Source organism: Rhinatrema bivittatum, chromosome 10 (assembly GCF_901001135.1).
Source record: "Rhinatrema bivittatum chromosome 10, aRhiBiv1.1, whole genome shotgun sequence".
NCBI lineage: Eukaryota > Metazoa > Chordata > Amphibia > Gymnophiona > Rhinatrematidae > Rhinatrema > Rhinatrema bivittatum.
The window spans coordinates 123,290,740-123,308,543 of NC_042624.1; the positions used below are offsets into that span (position 1 = coordinate 123,290,740).

The 17,804-nt window shown below is 48.7% G+C and overlaps 1 protein-coding gene across 3 annotated transcripts; it reads right to left on the reverse strand.

Annotated features, from left to right (window-relative positions):
• Positions 1-2,858: 2,858 nt before the first annotated feature.
• Positions 2,859-13,098, reverse strand: LOC115100313 (selenoprotein Pb-like). Of its 3 annotated transcripts, none has more exons than XM_029618726.1 (5): positions 13,010-13,098; positions 12,293-12,510; positions 10,810-11,022; positions 7,202-7,340; positions 2,859-5,689 (listed from the first exon to the last, which is right to left on the reverse strand). In XM_029618726.1, the coding sequence occupies exons 2-5, from the start codon at positions 12,499-12,501 to the stop codon at positions 5,459-5,461; spliced, it is 792 nt and encodes a 263-aa protein (XP_029474586.1). In that variant the 5' UTR covers positions 12,502-12,510; positions 13,010-13,098; the 3' UTR covers positions 2,859-5,458. The 3 variants fall into 3 exon arrangements, with proteins under 3 accessions (XP_029474586.1, XP_029474588.1, XP_029474587.1); XM_029618728.1 differs by having other exon boundaries at positions 13,031-13,059; XM_029618727.1 differs by lacking the exon at positions 13,010-13,098 and adding an exon at positions 12,922-13,006.
• Positions 13,099-17,804: the final 4,706 nt, after the last annotated feature.

Genomic DNA, 17,804 nt, shown 5'->3' on the forward strand with positions numbered 1-17,804 from the left:
AAACAAGCACTGATAACAAAGATGAGCCCAAGGGGCCACACACAGTCAGACACTTTTATTAATGCACTGCACATCCGTCATCCCAAAAAGAGAATAGGAGCTTTGGTTGGACCTTTCCCCACTGCCTGTGGCACTCTGAGCCCCTGATTGCATATGCTCCTGATCTAGATGCCTGAAGGGCAGTCTTACAGGTTGGTACCCTCCCGGCTCCCACAGCAACCGCTGACCCCTCACACCCTTTGACGGCATCGGACAGCTCTGACTGGGATGCAGTTTACAGAATCGTCATCATTGAGTCAAGAAGGTGTGAGGGGGTCACCAGTTGCCCTGTGGTAAGGGTCTCTGAGCAGCGGACCCTCTGAGCCTCAGGCTCCCAGCAGAGAACCTGCCAGGCAGCAGCAGGGCTCGGCTCCTCTCGTTCGTCTCAAAGTCTTCCCAGGAACAGAATTAGGTTCTTAATATTTTCCTAAAAATGTGTTTAGAAGATAAAAAAAATGTTAGTGTATGAAAGAAAAGGAGGCAAAGAACTGGCTCTATACACACCCTGGGGGAAGCTGAGGAGGGGGAGAGAGCAGGCAGGGGTAATAAACAGGGGCAGAGGAGTGGCTGTGGATAGAGAGGGGGCAGGGAAGGGCAATAAATGGGGACAAAGGAGCTGCTGAGGAGAGAGGGGCAGACAGGGGTAATAAACAGGGACACAGGAGCTGCTGAGGTGAGAGAGGGGCCAACAGGGGCAATAAATGGACACAGGAGCTGCTGAGGAGAGAGAGGGGCAGGCAGGAATAATAACAGGGACAAAGGAGCTGCTGAGGAGAGGGGCAGGAAGGGGCAATAAACAGGGTCACAGGAGCTGCTGAGAGAGGGGGGGCAGACGGGCAATATACAGGGAATTGGAATAGATGTGGGTGGGTCTGGCTCTAGAAATAGACTTTCAGAGGTAACTGGAGTGCTTGGGGTATTCGCTCATGCCCCCTGGTTATAAACCAGTTGCCCCTGACTCTGGAAGGCCTTGTTATCCTGGATAATATTCCAAGTAGATGGGACCTCTCTCTCTCTTGGTAGAGGAGGACAGGTTACTGGCATTACCAGTAAACACAAATGAGAGGGAGTTTAGGTTTAGACTTTGGATAATGATATTTTAAGAGCAGCAAAAGAGCAAAAATGGTAGGGACTTAATTTGTGTTAAAACAATTCAGAAAGGAAGTGAAATTAAATATTTGATGAAAGGCTAATAAGAACATAAGAAATTGCCATGCTGGGTCAGACCACGGGTCCATCAAGCCCAGCATCCTGTTTCCAACAGAGGCCAAACCAGGCCACAAGAACCTGGCAATTACCCAAACACTAAGAAGATCCCATGCTACTGATGCAGTGAATAGCGGTGGCTATTCCCTAAGTAAACTTGATTAATAGCAGGTAATGGACTTCTCCTCCAAGAACTTATCCAAACCTTTTTTGAACCCAGCTACACTAAACTGCACTAACCACATCCTCTGGCAGCAAATTCCATGTATTCAAATGTATTTAAATAAGAGATATATTCTTTTAAACCAACAAATCTGAGATACCTTGGCCAGACAGCTCAAGGGTTTAAGGACTGGAAGATTAATTAAGGCAATTGATGTAAATGGGAAGCTAACCTCCTCACTTAAGGAAATGATAGAGGCTTTGGCCTCTTAGTATCAGCAGCTGTATACTAGTCATAGGATGCCAGCCCATCCTGGATGGTTTATAATCCACTCCGATCTCACTGGAAGAGGTGATTACAGCTCTTAGGTGTGTGGGTTCTGTCATGCCCCGCTGGATTGTTTGGAATTTAATTCTATACATCCATGGCTGATAAACTTGTCCCTTTTTCAGCCAAGCTGTTGGGAGGGGTATTACATTACAGCTGCTGGTTATCTACATGTAACAACACAACAACCATCCAGAGAAAGATCTTTCTGAGCATGTTCAGGTCTTCCTGCGCAGCTCCTGCCATCGCCGCATGAGGGGTTTGTAGTAAGCTGACCTTAAATTTTAAGGGGAAGAGGGTGGGATTGTGTGGCCAATTTGTCCTGCTGTCTACAGGGATTACCTGTTACAGGTGAGCAGCTTAGCTTTCTCCGGGACCAAGCAGGATAAGTATCAGCCACACAAGTGGGCGCTTCCAAACTGATGGCCACATAAAACAGTTGCTAGGTTTGGGTCCTTGCCAGGTTCTTATGGCCTGGATTGGCCTCTGTTGGAAGCAGGATGCTGGGCTTGATGGACCCTTGGTCTGACCCAGTATGGCAGGTTCTTATGTTCTTATATGGTAGCGAATAACACGCAACCCATGTTTTGAAGGGGTTGAGGTGAATGTTGAAGGAATTAAATACGTTCTTGAGAAGTGCTTGGCCAAAACCGCTGCCTTGAGGTGAAGAATTTTCTAGGCAGTAATGAGCAGTGAATGTGTGGCCAGAAGAGCAGGCAGCAGCCCTGCAAATATCTTCTATGGAGACAAAGTGAAGATGGGCTAAGGAAGCTGCCATAGCTCTGATCTGATGTGCTTTCACTTTAGTATGGAGTTGTTCTCATTGAGCATAACAATAAGAGATGAATCAGAAATCCGCATGAAAAATGTTCTTTTTGTAACGGAAAACTGTGTTTGACTGGGCTGAAGGAAATTAATAACTGTGAAGACGTCCGGTATGGTCTTATTCTCTCTTCTGGGGTCCAGTGTACGATGAGTCTCTTCACCTTATGGACGTGGTCTCAAAGAAAACGTGGGCAGTACAATGGACTGATTTACGTGAAAATGAGAAACCACTTTCAGAACAAATTTAGGATGAGATTTCAAAACTACTCTAAGGAGGAAAATTTGGATGTATGCAGAGTACGAGGCAAGCGATGGCAATCATTTATTCTTCAAATAGAGTTGCAGGCATCAAAAACCAAAATGTTTTAAGTAAGGAATTTTAGATCTGCTCTTGCTACAGGCTCAAATGGCAATTTCATAAGCTGAGACAGAATTGAAATAAGAAGAGAACAGGACACTTAAAGGGCTCCTGATTGACCCGTGAACACCAAATAGCAAATCTTTTCCATTTAAAGTTGCAAGATCTTCTGGTATTGACTTTCTTGATGCTAGAAGACAATAGGATAGAAGAGACTAGTTGGCGTTCAACATCCTTGCAGTCAGTGCTACAGATTGAAGGTTTGGATGAAGAAGATTCCTCTTGCACTAAGTGATCAGGACTGGGCATATTCTCAATCTTGTTAACTGCTGAACATCTAGCTATTGAAGCCATAAAAATCAAATTTGACATGGCCAAAAATCATTAGACTTTCTCTTCTTCTTAACCTTTGGACTGTCTTGGCTTTAAGGGGAATCAGAGGGAACACACAAGAAGCCCCTGATTCCACTGGATTGAAAAGGCATCTGTTGTCAGACTGTCCCTTGCTGGTGTCCTGGAGCAGTACATGGGAACTTTGTTGTTCCTTGGCATTGCGAAGAGATCTACCTGTAGATTGCCCCAAAGTTGAAATAGTTTCTGTGCTACCTGCTGGTTCAATGAACATTCATGTGGCTGTAATTGGTAACTAAGGGATCCATATTCAGCCATTATCTAAGTTAGCCGTATAAACGTATCCATCTAACTTGGCTGACATATACTCAACTATTTAATAGTTAGCCAGGTAAGTTTAGGCCAGCTGAATAGCAGGTTTAACTTATCCGGCTAACTTAGATGGATAAGGCTGAATATCAGCACTTATCCAGCCAAGTTAGCTAAATAAATACTCCTTTACTTATCCCTGAACGTATTCAATATGGAAATGGCTCCACTAAGCCAGATAAGTCCAAATGTATCCGGCTAGGAGGTGCTGAAAATCATTCTCAAGGTGTATCTGCTATTGATTTTGGCTCCCTAGGAAATAAATAGCTGTTAGATTTACCTTTGGGAAATTACCTTTTCAGCAAGACTGAAAGAGCCTATCCCTCCTGGTCTGAGGCCCCCCTCTCCTTGGACAAAGGTGAACCCTGAATTTCTATTCATAGGGCAGATTTTGGGGCTATGGATTGCAAAAGCAAAGTCATTTTCTTCTGACTGAGATGGTGGAGGTGGAGAGTCTGGTATATTAGTAAAATAGTTCTTAAACAAGTCAAGAAACCCTTTCCTGATCCTGTGTGGAGGAAGGAATCCCAGGAGAGGAACGGTCTGATTCTGCCACTAGAATCAGCAGGGGTTATTTGGCAGGAGCAGATTCGGAATCGGCAAAGATATGGCAAAGGTTCTGCTCCTGAGCAACATTTAAACCCAGGCAGATTTGTGATTTGTAGAATCAGTGGAGGCATCGTTTGAAGCCTGATTTACTGTCTGCCATTGCAAAGAGAGCTGAGGCTAGGTCAAACAATTTTTGAAGAATAAAGTATACAAACATTTTGGGGGGGGAGACTTGTGAGGAGAAAACCATGTAGAATACTTTGACAAAGGAAAAAATAACAAGAAGCTACAAAAACAAACAAAAAAAAAAACACAAGCAAAGCATTTGGTGAGCGGCTGAAGGAGAGACAGCAGAAATGCAATCCTTTGTATGAACAGAAGAAAACAGACTAAGGAGCCGTGCAGGGCAGTGCTGACTGTGCAGGAAGCCCTCCGCATGCTCAGGAAAGGTAAGAGCGTCAGGCGATGTCACCACCATCCTCCTGCTATCTTGCTTCACTCCCTGCTTGGGGAAAGATTGGACCTTCCTGACTGGGAAATTTTAGCAGCATCTTTACAAGTTGTGGCTTGAGGGAGAACTGCTGGCAGTGGTTAGTAGTGCAGGGGCAGAAGCACTAGATCCCCTTGTTATAGGGAGGGAGATAAGGCAGCAATGCCCATCCTTGTATTGTCTTCCTAGTTCTCCTTTCTTGCTGGTTTTAATAAGGTCTTGGAAGAGGAGGTGTGCACCTTTTCACTTTCCAGTGGAATGGTCCAAACCCCCTTTTCACTAGCCATGTTGCTTTGGGCTTTGCTTGATCTCTGGGGGCTGCAGCGAGCACCGGCTGCCCAAGCTGCTGCGATGTGGTATTTAGAAAACCCATGAGGTGCAGCATCTACAGGGCCAGAAGCCAGCCAAGACCTTCACTCCAGAGCCTTTGTACAGAAGGAGGATTCGTCTGCTGCCTCCTGCCATGCACTACCAGTATCATCTTCCCCGAAGCGTTGCTACGGAGCAGCAGATGACTTTCCCACCATATACACCTGAAGACAACATTTGCTGACCGTTCCTTCTGCCACCAGTTATCAAGAGATGAATGGCCATGAAGTTCTCATCTCATGTAGGTTACCCCACAGGGTAATAACCATTTCCAGACTGGAAATGGTTTTAACAGCTGAACTCTGCTGCCGGACAAAGCATCACACGTTGCATAATATGCCCCTCCCCCGATGAGGCTTTGGTCTGCATGGGAAGTGGAGCCAGTTCAACGCTTTCTCTGACCAGTAAGCCCCTATCCAGGGTGCTGCTGCTGTCCTCCTTCCTGGTGATTGGGGTGGCTGTGGCCTGTTCCATGAAGCCTGGGGCGCTCCTGTTCTTGCTCTTCGCTGAGTGGCTGCTGGGGTCTGTGCTGTGCATGATTATTGGTTGGAGCGTTCATTTCCTGCTCTTCCCGGGGAGGGGATTGGTGGCTCTCAGTTGCATTCATGCTGCTATTTTCTGGAGCAGTTACATTCACCATTTCCTGTGAAAGAAGGCTCAGGCCATAAGATCGAATGCAAAATATTTCACATACCTGCTCATGATGGAAACTGTTGTCGGCAGTACAGAGACCCCTATATCCGCAGCGTTATAGAGACCCCCCTACTCCTGCCCTGCAGCACCCTCTAGCAGGACAGATTAGGATTTGTTACCCTAGGTACTGTTGATACTATTACTGCCCTCTCCTCCTCTCCCAGGCAAGGGGCAGCAGAGTAGAAGGTCTTAGCCACAGACTCCTATGCTCTGCTCAGTCTGATGCCTTCATGACCCTGAATGACCGGAGGAGAGGGGCTGGATTAGGGAGCAGAGTGCTTTTCTTTGCTTCCTGCTGTGTGCTCTGGCCTTACCTCTCTCCTCCTGTTCCTTGCACTGAGCAGAAGGGGAGGGGCTGGAATAGAGAGCAGAGCAGTCTCTTTGATCTACTCAGGTTCTCTATTACTATTTCCCCCACCAATAAGATTTGCCATACTGGGTCAGACCAAGGGACCATCAAGCCCAGTATCCTGTGTCCAACAGAGGCCAATCCAAGTCACAAGTACCTGGCAGGATCCCAAATAATAGATAGATCCCAAGCTACTAACCTAGCACACAAGGGTAAGCAATGGCATTCCTCACATCTACCTGGTTAATAACAGTTCATGGACTTTCCTCCAGGAACTTCTCCAAACCTTTTCAAACCTAGCTATTGTTTTACATTTCCTGGAGTGTCCTCTAGTCTTATTTTGTTTTAAATGTAAACAAACGATTTGCATTACCTTTATAATCAAGCATTTTACTAAATTGTATTACATTGCTGTTTTCTTTATTATATGTGCTTTAAATTAGAATTAATTTTGTTATGAATAATATTTATGTATTCTGTAACAGCCTAGAATGGCTAATGCTGTGATTGGTGGGCGAAAAGTACTTTTTAAATACATTTAACCATTCCACTCCACTCATGATTTAAAGACCTCTATCACATCCCCCCTCAGCCGTCTCTTCTCCAAGCTGAACAGCCCTAACCTCTTTACTCTTTCTTCATAGGGGAGCTGTTCCATCCCCTTTATCATTTTGGTTGCCCTTCTCCATCGCAATTATATCTTTTTTGAGATGCGGCGACCAGATAATATGGAACTTTGCATTGTGTAGCTATAATTTGAGTTACTCTTCCCTAAGTGCATCACTTTGCCCTTGTCCACATTAAATTTCATCTGCATGTGCAATCTCCCAGTTTTGCAAGGTCCTTTTGCAATTTCTCTCAATCCTCTTATGATTTAACAACTTTGAATAATTTTGTGTTGTCTGCAAATCTGATCACCTCACTGGTTCCCCTTTCCAGATCATTTATAAATACATTGAAAAGTACCGGTTCTAGTAGAGATCCCTGAGGCACTTCACTGGTGACCTTCCTCCATTGAGAAAACTGACCATTTAATTTTCCTCTGTTTCCTGTCTGTGCTCCCCACACACAGACCCATGCAGGGCACACACAATGCTCTGTGCTGCCTCTCACCTGCAGCGTGCTGTTTGCTGGGTAGAAGGTGCAGTTTCCACAGAGGTCCTTGGTATAGGTGGAACGGATGGCTGCCTCCACATAGGGAAAGTGCAGGAAACTGTACGGGAGCCGGATGTGAAATGTAAGTTGGCCACACCTGGAAAACAAAAGTAAAGCTGAGAGATGAGTGGTCCTTGGGCTACCCTTACTGAAGCAATCACCTCCTGCAAGACATTAACTTGCCCAGTTATTCGCCAGTCTCAAACAGCAGCTGTAGAAAGGATGTGGCCACCAGTATTCGGTGTATATAATTATACAATGTTGGGTTCCATATTAGGTGCTACAACCCAAGAAAGAGATCTAGGCGTCATACTGGATAACACATTGAAATCGTCGGCTCAGTGTGCTGCGGCAGTCAAAGCAAACAGAATGTTGGGAATTATTAGAAAGGGAATGGTGAATAAAACGGAAAATGTCATAATGCCTCTGTATCGCTCCATGGTGAGACCGCACCTTGAATACTGTGTACAATTCTGGTCGCCGCATCTCAAAAAAGATATAATTGCGATGGAGAAGGTACAGAGAAGGGCTACCAAAATGATAAAGGGAATGGAACAGCTCCCCTATGAGGAAAGACTAAAGAGGTTAGGACTTTTCAGCTTGGAGAAGAGACGACTGAGGGGGGATATGATAAAGGTGTTTAAAATCATGAGAGGTCTAGAACGGGTAGATGTGAATCGGTTATTTACTCTTTCAGATAATAGAAAGACTAGGGGGCACTCCATGAAGTTAGCATGGGGCACATTTAAAACTAATCGGAGAAAGCTCTTTTTTACTCAACGCACAATTAAACTCTGGAATTTGTTGCCAGAGGATGTGGTTAGTGCAGTTAGTGTAGCTGTGTTTAAAAAAGGATTGGATAAGTTCTTGGAGGAGAAGTCCATTACCTGCTATTAAGTTCACTTAGAGAATAGCCACTGCCATTAGCAATGGTTACATGGAATAGACTTAGTTTTTGGGTACTTGCCAGGTTCTTATGACCTGGATTGGCCTCTGTTGGAGACAGGATGCTGGGCTTGATGGACCCTTGGTCTGACCCAGCATGGCATGTTCTTATGTTCTTAGGCAGAAGCTCAGAGACTGTGCTCTTGGAAGGAAGCAGCCACTGAAGGCTCACCAGAGGCCCATCATAGGGTTCTCCCCCAAAAGAAAGAAACCATTGGTGCCCAGCGCCTGGTCTGTCCGGTGTTTTACGGCTCCCAGAAGGTCAGGGCGCCAGAGATCAGGAGATTAATAGTGACAGAAAGCCTGAACAGAGAGAGGTGGCAGAGGCAGCTGGGAGTAAGGTGACTCCTTGGCTCAGGGTTTGCACGGACAGAGTCAAACACAAGTGACAGCCAGGAGACCCTAGAGAAACACTTCAGAGAAGGGTGGGAGCGGCAGAGACTGCCTAGAGACACCGGAGAAACACTTCAGACAGGGTGGGGAGGGCAGAGACACCTGGGACACACCAGAGAAACGCTTCAGATGGGGAGAAGGGGCAGAGACAGCTGGGAGACGCCAGAGAAACGCTTCAGATGGGGTGGGGAGAGGTAGAGACAGCCGGGAGATACCAGAGAAACATTTCAGATGGGGTGGGGGAGGCAGAGACAGCCAGGAGATGCCAGAGAAACATTTCAGACGGGGTGGGGGGAGGCAGAGACAGCCAGGAGACGCCAGTGAAATGCTTCAGATGGGGTGGGGGGAGGCAGAGACAGCCGGGAGATGCCAGAGAAACATTTCAGACAGGGTGGGGGGAGGCAGAGACAGCTGGGAGATGCCAGAGAAACATTTCAGACAGGGTGGGGGGAGGCAGAGACAGCCAGGAGACGCCAGAGAAACGATTCAGATGGGGTGGGGGGAGGCAGAGACAGCCGGGAGATGCCAGAGAAACGCTTCAGATGGGATGGCGGGAGGGGAGGGAGGCAGAGACAGCCGGGAGACGCCAGAGAAACATTTCAGACTTGGTGGGGGGAGGCAGAGACAGCCGGGAGAAACCAGAGAAACGCTTCAGATGGGATGGCGGCAGGGGGGGGAGGCAGAGACAGCCGGGAGACGCCAGAGAAACATTTCAAATGGGGTGGGGGGAGGCAGAGACAGCCGGGAGACGCCAGAGAAACGCTTCAGATGGGATGGCGGGAGGGGGGGGGAAGGCAGAGACAGCCGGGAGACGCCAGAGAAACGCTTCAGATGGGATGGCGGGAGGGGGTGGGGGAAGGCAGAGACAGCCGGGAGACGTCAGAGAAACATTTCAGACGGGGTGGGGGGAGGCAGAGACAGTCGGGAGACGCCAGAGAAACATTTCAGACGGGGTCGGGGGAGGCAGAAGATGCCAGAGAAACGATTCAGATGGGGTGGGGGAGGCAGAGACAGCCGGGAGACGCCAGTGAAACGATTCAGACGGGGTGGGGGGAGGCAGAGACAGCCGGGAGACGCCAGAGAAACGCTTCAGATGGGATGGCGGGAGGGGGGGGAAAGCAGAGACAGCCAGGAGACGTCAGAGAAACATTTCAGACGGGGTGGGGGGGAGGCAGAGACAGTCGGGAGACGCCAGAGAAACATTTCAGACGGGGTCGGGGGAGGCAGAAGATGCCAGAGAAACTATTCAGATGGGGTGGGGGAGGCAGAGACAGCCGGGAGACGCCAGTGAAACGATTCAGACGGGGTGGGGGGAGGCAGAGACAGCTGGGAGATGCCAGAGAAACATTTCAGACAGGGTGGGGGGAGGCAGAGACAGCCAGGAGATGCCAGAGAAATGATTCAGATGGGGTGGGGGGAGGCAGAGACAGCCAGGAGATGCCAGAGAAATGCTTCAGATGGGATGGCGGGAGGGGGGGGGAGGCAGAGACAGCCGGGAGATGCCAGAGAAACATTTCAGACGGGGTGGGGGGAGGCAGAGACAGCCGGGAGACGCCAGAGAAACACTTCAGATGGGATGGCGGGAGGGGGGGGGGGAAGGCAGAGACAGCCGGGAGACGCCAGAGAAACATTTCAGACGGGGTGGGGGGAGGCAGAAGATGCCAGAGAAACGATTCAGATGGGGTGGGGAGACAGAGACAGCCGGGAGACGCCAGAGAAACGATTCAGATGGGGTGGGGAGGCAGAGACAGCTGGGAGACGCCAGTGAAACGATTCAGACGGGGTGGGGGGAGGCAGAGACAGCTGGGAGACCCAGTGAAACGATTCAGACGGGGTGGGGGGAGGCAGAGACAGCCGGGAGACGCCAGAGAAACGATTCAGATGGGGTGGGGAGGCAGAGACAGCTGGGAGACGCCAGTGAAACGATTCAGACGGGGTGGGGGGAGGCAGAGACAGCTGGGAGACGCCAGTGAAACGATTCAGACGGGGTGGGGGGAGGCAGAGACAGCCGGAGACGCCAGAGAAACGATTCAGACGGGCTGGGGGGAGGCAGAGACAGCCGGGAGACGCCAGTGAAACGATTCAGACGGGGTGGGGGGAGGCAGAGACAGCCGGGAGACGCCAGAGAAACGATTCAGACGGGCTGGGGGGAGGCAGAGACAGCCGGGAGACGCCAGTGAAACGATTCAGACGGGGTGGGGGGATGCTGATATTCTCAGGACACTGACTTGTCGTAGATGAGGAAGTCGTCCTTGTCTCCTGCCAGGATCTGCCAGACATCGGGCTCCTGCAGGGATTGCTGGTACACGGGGACCCCGGGCGGGGCGCGCTGCTGCAGCTCAGGGTACAGCACTTGGGACAGCAGCTCCCTGTCATTCACAATCAGGTACGTCACGTTCAGCACTCCCTGGCGGAGCAGTCTCTCCCGCAGGCCACCCAGGCTGTGCAGACAAGAAAGGAAAGTCACTGGCATAGCCTCCCCCAATCAGCTGAGAAGTCGATGGGACTGGTACCCACTTGTAATGCGACAGCAGCAGACACCAGGGCCGGGGCTTCCAGGAGGCAAAAACTAGGCGCTTGCCTAAAATGTCAACATTTTGGGGATTGCAAAATCCCGCTAGCACAAAGCCCAAAGCAATGCTGTGCTAGAGCCAATATCACTAAAGGGAGCAGTGCGCTGGAGCTGCTGCCACCCCTAGGAGTGAGGGCTGCGCTGGAGCTGCTGCCACCCCTAGGAGTGAGGGCTGCGCTGGAGCTGCTGCCACCCCTAGGAGTGAGGGCTGCGCTGGAGCTGCTGTTACCCCTAGGAGTGAGGGCTGCGCTGGAGCTGCTGTTACCCCTAGGAGTGAGGGCTGTGCTGGAGCTGCTGTTACCCCTAGGAGTGAGAGCTATGCTGGAGCTGCTGTCACCCCTAGGAGTGAGGGCTGTGCTGGAGCTGCTGTTACCCCTAGGAGTGAGGGCTGCGCTGGAGCTGCTGTTACCCCTAGGAGTGAGGGCTGTGCTGGAGCTGCTGTTACCCCTAGGAGTGAGAGCTATGCTGGAGCTGCTGTCACCCCTAGGAGTGAGGGCTGCGCTGGAGCTGCTGTTACCCCTAGGAGCGAGAGCTATGCTGGAGCTGCTGCCACCCCTAGGAGTGAGAGCTATGCTGGAGCTGTTGCCACCCCTAGGAGTGAGGGCTGCACTGGAGCTGCTGTTACCCCTAGGAGTGAGGGCTGCGCTGGAGCTGCTGTTACCCCTAGGAGTGAGGGCTGCGCTGGAGCTGCTGCCACCCCTAGGAGTGAGGGCTGTGCTGGAGCTGCTGCCACCCCTAGGAGTGAGGGCTGCGCTGGAGCTGCTGTTACTCCTAGGAGTGAGGGCTGCGCTGGAGCTGCTGTTACCCCTAGGAGTGAGGGCTGTGCTGGAGCTGCTGTTACCCCTAGGAGTGAGAGCTGCGCTGGAGCTGCTGCCACCCCTTAGTGTGAGGGCTGCGCTGGAGCTGCTGCCACCCCTAGGAGTGAGGGCTGCGCTGGAGCTGCTGCCACCCCTAGGAGTGAGGGCTGCACTGGAGCTGCTTTTACCCCTAGGAGTGAGTGTGGTGCTGGAGCTGCTGCTAGTAGGAAAGTTAGAGGTGGAGGGTGCTGACCAAATGTTTACCCAGTGCACTGGCCCTGCAGACACCATGGCATCCCCTCTCCCTGTGCCCGACATTGGTAGCTGTGGATAGATTCTCACCTGGCGGCCTGCGTGAGACAGAAATGTCAGCTGGCTTTCAGCAGGGCTAGCACTGTTACCTGCCCCAGGCTTTCCTCCATAGGGGCCTCCCCATTGACCCTCCAGAGAGGAGCTGGCTGGCAGATCCGTGATCCGTTCCGGCTTCCTGCTGCCAGGGCTGCCAGCAACCCCAGAAGGGTAGCAAGGGTCAGCGGACCCATAGCCCCCATCCTTCAATCCTGAAAGAGGGAAGAACATCAGGAAAAGGATTTTCTGCAAGGGGGGGCGCTCTGAGACCCATCCAGACTGAGATCACTTTCCAGCCAAAGCAATAAACAGAATGATTGTAATAAAAGAGCAGGAAGAGAAAACATAAAGGTACAGGAGAAGGACACCAAGGAGGACCTAGAGACAGAAACTGAGGGGGCTCCTCACGGGGCACAGGGAGAGAGTGAGATGGCTCCTTCCTAGTCCCTTCAGCTGGGGGCACTGGGGCCCTGCTGATGTTTAGTGAAAGCCTGGAGAGGGGGGAGTGTGTGGAGGAGTAAAGACAAGATGGAGAGGCAGGTGAGTGAGAGAGAAGGAGAGGGAGTGAGAGGGAGAGAAGGGGGTGAAATAGAGTGGAGGGAAGGAGAGCTCCGCTCATTTGCCTTTTCTAATTCAGCTCCTGCCTGTGGCCCGGAGGCTGCCCACATCCACCCTCGTCCATGACAGAAGCCCCTTCCACAATATCCGTACCAACGAGTGCTACAGACTCACGGCGTCAGCTCTGGATGCCTTCTCCAAAGAACTCCCTCTGTCTCTCCTCTGCCAAACACTGCCCTGCCCTTTGTAACCAGAGGGAGGGAGGGAGGGAGGGACTGAGAGGACAGAGGACAAAGGGCAGGGGGGAGCAGGATTGCAACCCCTGATCTCAAACAACTTATTGTAAGGGGAGGGTCAGCTGTTAACCATCCCAGCTCTGAAATGCAGAGCAGCACAGATTCAGGCTCCATACTTTTAACCCTTACACTGCTTTCAAAGACTTCACAAACCTCCAAATCCAGCATCTTCATGCCTTCTCCATGCTGTGATCCATTTTCCAGCTGGTTCAGTAAATGCCAGCAGCAGCAGCACAGCCCTGCACTCTGAATGCTGCCCTCACCATACACCAGCACCCAGGCACTCACAGGGCTCAGCATCTCAGCTTAGTTGCTTTCAATGAGGGCAGCGATAGCCCTGAATGTCAGCACTGGGAGCAGGGTTAGCACAATGTCAGCTGGGGGCAGAGTTAGCACTGAATGTCAGCACTGGGGGCAGGGTTAGCACTGAATGTCAGCATTGGGGGCAGGGTTAGCACAATGTCAGCTGGGGGCAGTTAGCACTGAATGTCAGCACTGGGAGCAGGGTTAGCACTGAATGTCAGCACTGGGGGCAGGGTTAGCACAATGTCAGCACTGGGGCAGAGTTAGCACTATATGTCAGCACTGGGAGCAGGGTTAGCACTGAATGTCAGCACTGGGGGCAGGGTTAGCACAATGTCAGCACTGGGGGCAGGGTTAGCACTGAATGTCAGCACTGGGGGCAGGGTTAGCACAATGTCAGCACTGGGGGCAGAGTTAGCACTGAATGTCAGCGCTGGGGGCAGAGTTAGCACTGAATGTCAGCGCTGGGGGCAGGGATAGCCCTGAATGTCAGCACTAGAAGCAGGGTTAGCACAATGTCAGCACTGGGAGCAGGGTTAGCACTGAATGTCAGCACTGGGGGCAGGGTTAGCACAATGTCAGCACTGGGGGCAGGGTTAGCACTGAATGTCAGCACTGGGGGCAGGGTTTAGCACAATGTCAGCACTGGGGGCAGGGTTAGCACTGAATGTCAGCACTGGGGGCAGGGTTAGCACAATGTCAGCACTGGGGGCAGAGTTAGCACTGAATGTCAGCGCTGGGGGCAGGGATAGCCCTGAATGTCAGCACTAGAAGCAGGGTTAGCACAATGTCAGCACTGGGAGCAGGGTTAGCACAATGTCAGTGCTGGGGAAGAGTTAGCACTGAATGTCAGCGGAAGGTTCATCTGCATACTGCTCCCAGCATCCCCCGGGAGAGGTCACCGCAAGCGATCCAGGGATTGACTTCCATAGCCCCAGCTTCCAGAGGCCCTGCACCCTTTGCAGTAGAGGAGGACCGGAACCGTTCACCTAACGGCGTGCGAATCTCAAACCCTTCCATTGACTGAGTGAAGATTAATTTAATGGTGATTAAAGAGGATTTGTAAGTACAGCTTTCAGAAATTTTTGGGCTTATAAAAGTTTGGTGAAAGGTGAAATTAAGGGATATATTATTTAGAGTTTGTGTGTGTCTGAGGTAATAAGCAAGCCAGAGATAGTTAATTCTAGTGTGTGTCTTTCCCACCCACTCAACCCTTGATTTTTAGGCACGAGACACTTTCTCATTAAAAATCAATCAGGGACTTATCTAAATCATACTATTGTACCAGCCCTTATTGAAAGTTTAATCATCCCCTTGTAGGACACTAGCTAATTAATTAGTAAGTACTTTAAATTTACAGGTGAATTTATTCTAGGAAACTGACTCTTGCTAAAACATTTTTGATGTGCCCCTGATGAAGCTGAGTTAGCGAAACACCGGCCTGTGTAGGGCGATAAGAATGTTTTTTTGATAAGAGTCTGAGTCATCTTGAGATCCATGGATGGAGGACTGTTTTAATTAAAAGTTTAAAAAAGCTCTATAAAAAATATTTTTGAAGCATTAAAGAATTAAAAAATGATGAAGGTGGATGATTGAGTAGACCGGTTAGTGTCTATAATAAGGACATATAACGTCAGGCTTGCTGATACTTTCTTAGGCTATTATTCATAATATTGTGATTTCCACATTTTTTTGCCATTAGATTATTTTTGTGGTTATCCACCCACTCTTTTTTGTGTGTTTAGATTTCAATTACCCCAATATTGACTGGGTAAATGTAACATCAGGGCATGCTAGAGACATAAAGTTCCTGGATATAATAAATAACTGCTTCATGGAGCAATTGGTTCAGGAAACAACAAGAGAGGGAGCTATTTTAGATTTAATTCTTAGTGGAACGCAGGATTTAGTGAGAGAGGTAATGGTGGTGGGGCCATTTGGCAACAGTGATCATAACATGATCAAATTTAAACTAATAACTGGAAGGGGGACAATAAGTAAATCTGCAGCTCTAACACTAAATTTTAAAAAGGGAAACTGATAAAATGAGGAAAATAGAAAAAAACTGAAAGGTGCAGCTGCAAAGGTTAAAAGTGTTCAACAGGCATGGATATTGTTTAAAAATACAATCCTAGAGGCGCAGTCCAGATGTATTCCACACATTAAGAAAGGTGGAAAGAAGGCAAAACGATTATCGGCATGGTTAAAAGATGAGGTGAAAGAAGCTATTTTAGCCAAAAAAAATCCTTAAAAAATTGGAAGAAGGATCCATCTGAAGAAAATAGGATAAAACATAAGCATTTTCAAGTTAAGTGTAAAACATTGATAAGACAGGCAAAGAGAGAATTTGAAATAAAGTTGGCCATAGAGGCAAAAACTCATAATAAAAACTTTTTAAAATATATCCGAAGCAAGAAACCTGTGAGGGAGTCAGTTGGACCATTAGATGACCGAGGGGTTAAAGGGGCTCTTAGGGAAGATAAGGCCATTGCAGAAAGACTAAATGAATTCTTTGCCTCCGTGTTTACTAATGAGGATGTTGGGGAGATACCAGTTCCGGAGATGGTTTTCAGGGGTGATGATTCAGACGAACTGAAAGAAATCACTGTGAACCTGGAAGATGTAATAGGCCAGATTGACAAACTAAAGAGTAGCAAATCACCTGGACCGGATGGTATGCATCCTAGGGTGCTGAAGGCACTCAAATGAAATTTCTGATCTATTAGTTAAAATTTGTAACCTATCATTAAAATCATCCATTGTACCTGAAGACTGGAGGGTGGCCAATGTAACCCCAATATTTAAAAAGGGCTCCAGGGGCGATCCGGGTAACTATAGACCAGTGAGCCTGACTTCAGTGCCAGGAAAAATAGTGGTAACTATTCTCAAGATCAAAATCCTAGAATATATAGAAAGACATGGTTTAATGGAACACAGTCAACATGGATTTACCCAAGGGAAGTCTTGCCTAACAAATCTGCTTCCATTTTTTTGAAGGGGTTAATAAACATGTGGATAAAGGTGAACCGGTAGATGTAGTGTATTTGGATTTTCAGAAGGCGTTTGACAAAGTCCCTCATGAGAGGCTTCTAAGAAAACTAAAAAGTCATGGGATAGGAGGTGATGTCCTTTCGTGGATTACAAACTGGTTAAAAGACAGGAAACAGAGAGTAGGATTAAATGGTCAATTTTCTCAGTATGAAAGGGTAAATAGTGGAGTTCCTCAGGGATCTGTACTTGGACCGGTGCTTTTCAATATATTATAAATGATCTGGAAAGGAATACTCCGAGTGAGGTATCAAATTTGCAGATGATACAAAATTATTCAGAGTAGTTAAATCACAAGCAGATTGTGATACATTACAGGAGGACTTTGCAAGACTGGAAGATTGGGCATTCAAATGGCAGATGAAATTTAATGTGGACAAGTGCAAGGTGATGCATATAGGGAAAAATAACACTTGCTGTAGTTACACGATGTTAGGTTCCATATTAGGAGCTACCACCCAGGAAAAAGCATCTAGGCATCATAGTGGATAATACTTTAAAATCGTCGGCTCAGTGTGCTGCAGCAGTCAAAAAAGCAAACAGAATGTTAGGAATTATTAGGAAGGGAATGGTTAATAAAACAGAAAATGTCATAATGCCTCTGTATCGCTCCATGGTGAGACCGCACCTTGAATACTGTGTACAATTCTGGTCGCTGCATCTCAAAAAAGATATAGTTGCACTGGAGAAGGAACAGAGAAGGGCGACCAAAATGATAAAGGGGATGGAATAGCTCCCCTATGAGGAAAGGCTGAAGAGGTTAGGACTTTTCAGCTTGGAGAAGAGATGGCTGAGGGGGGATATGATAGAGGTGTTTAAGATCTTGAGAGGTCTTGAACGAGTAGATGTGACTCGGTTATTTACACTTTTGGATAATAGAAGGACTAGGGGGCACTCCATGAAGTTAGCAAGTAGCACATTTAAGACTAATCGGAGAAAATTCTTTTTCACTCAACGCACAATAAAGCTCTGGAATTTGTTGCCAGAGGATGTGGTTAGTGCAGTTAGTGTAGCTGGGTTCAAAAAAGGTTTGGATAAGTTCTTGGAGGAGAAGTCCATTAACGGCTATTAATCAAGTTTACTTAGGGAATAGCCACTGCTATTAATTGCATCAGTAGCATGGGATCTTCTTAGTGTTTGGGTACTTGCCAGGTTCTTATGGCCTGGATTGGCCTCTGTTGGAAACAGGATGCTGGGCTTGATGGACCCTTGGTCTGACCCAGTATGGCAATTTCTTATGTTCTTATGTTCTTAATGTCAGCACTAGAAGCAGGGATAGCCCTGAATGTCAGTGCTGGGAG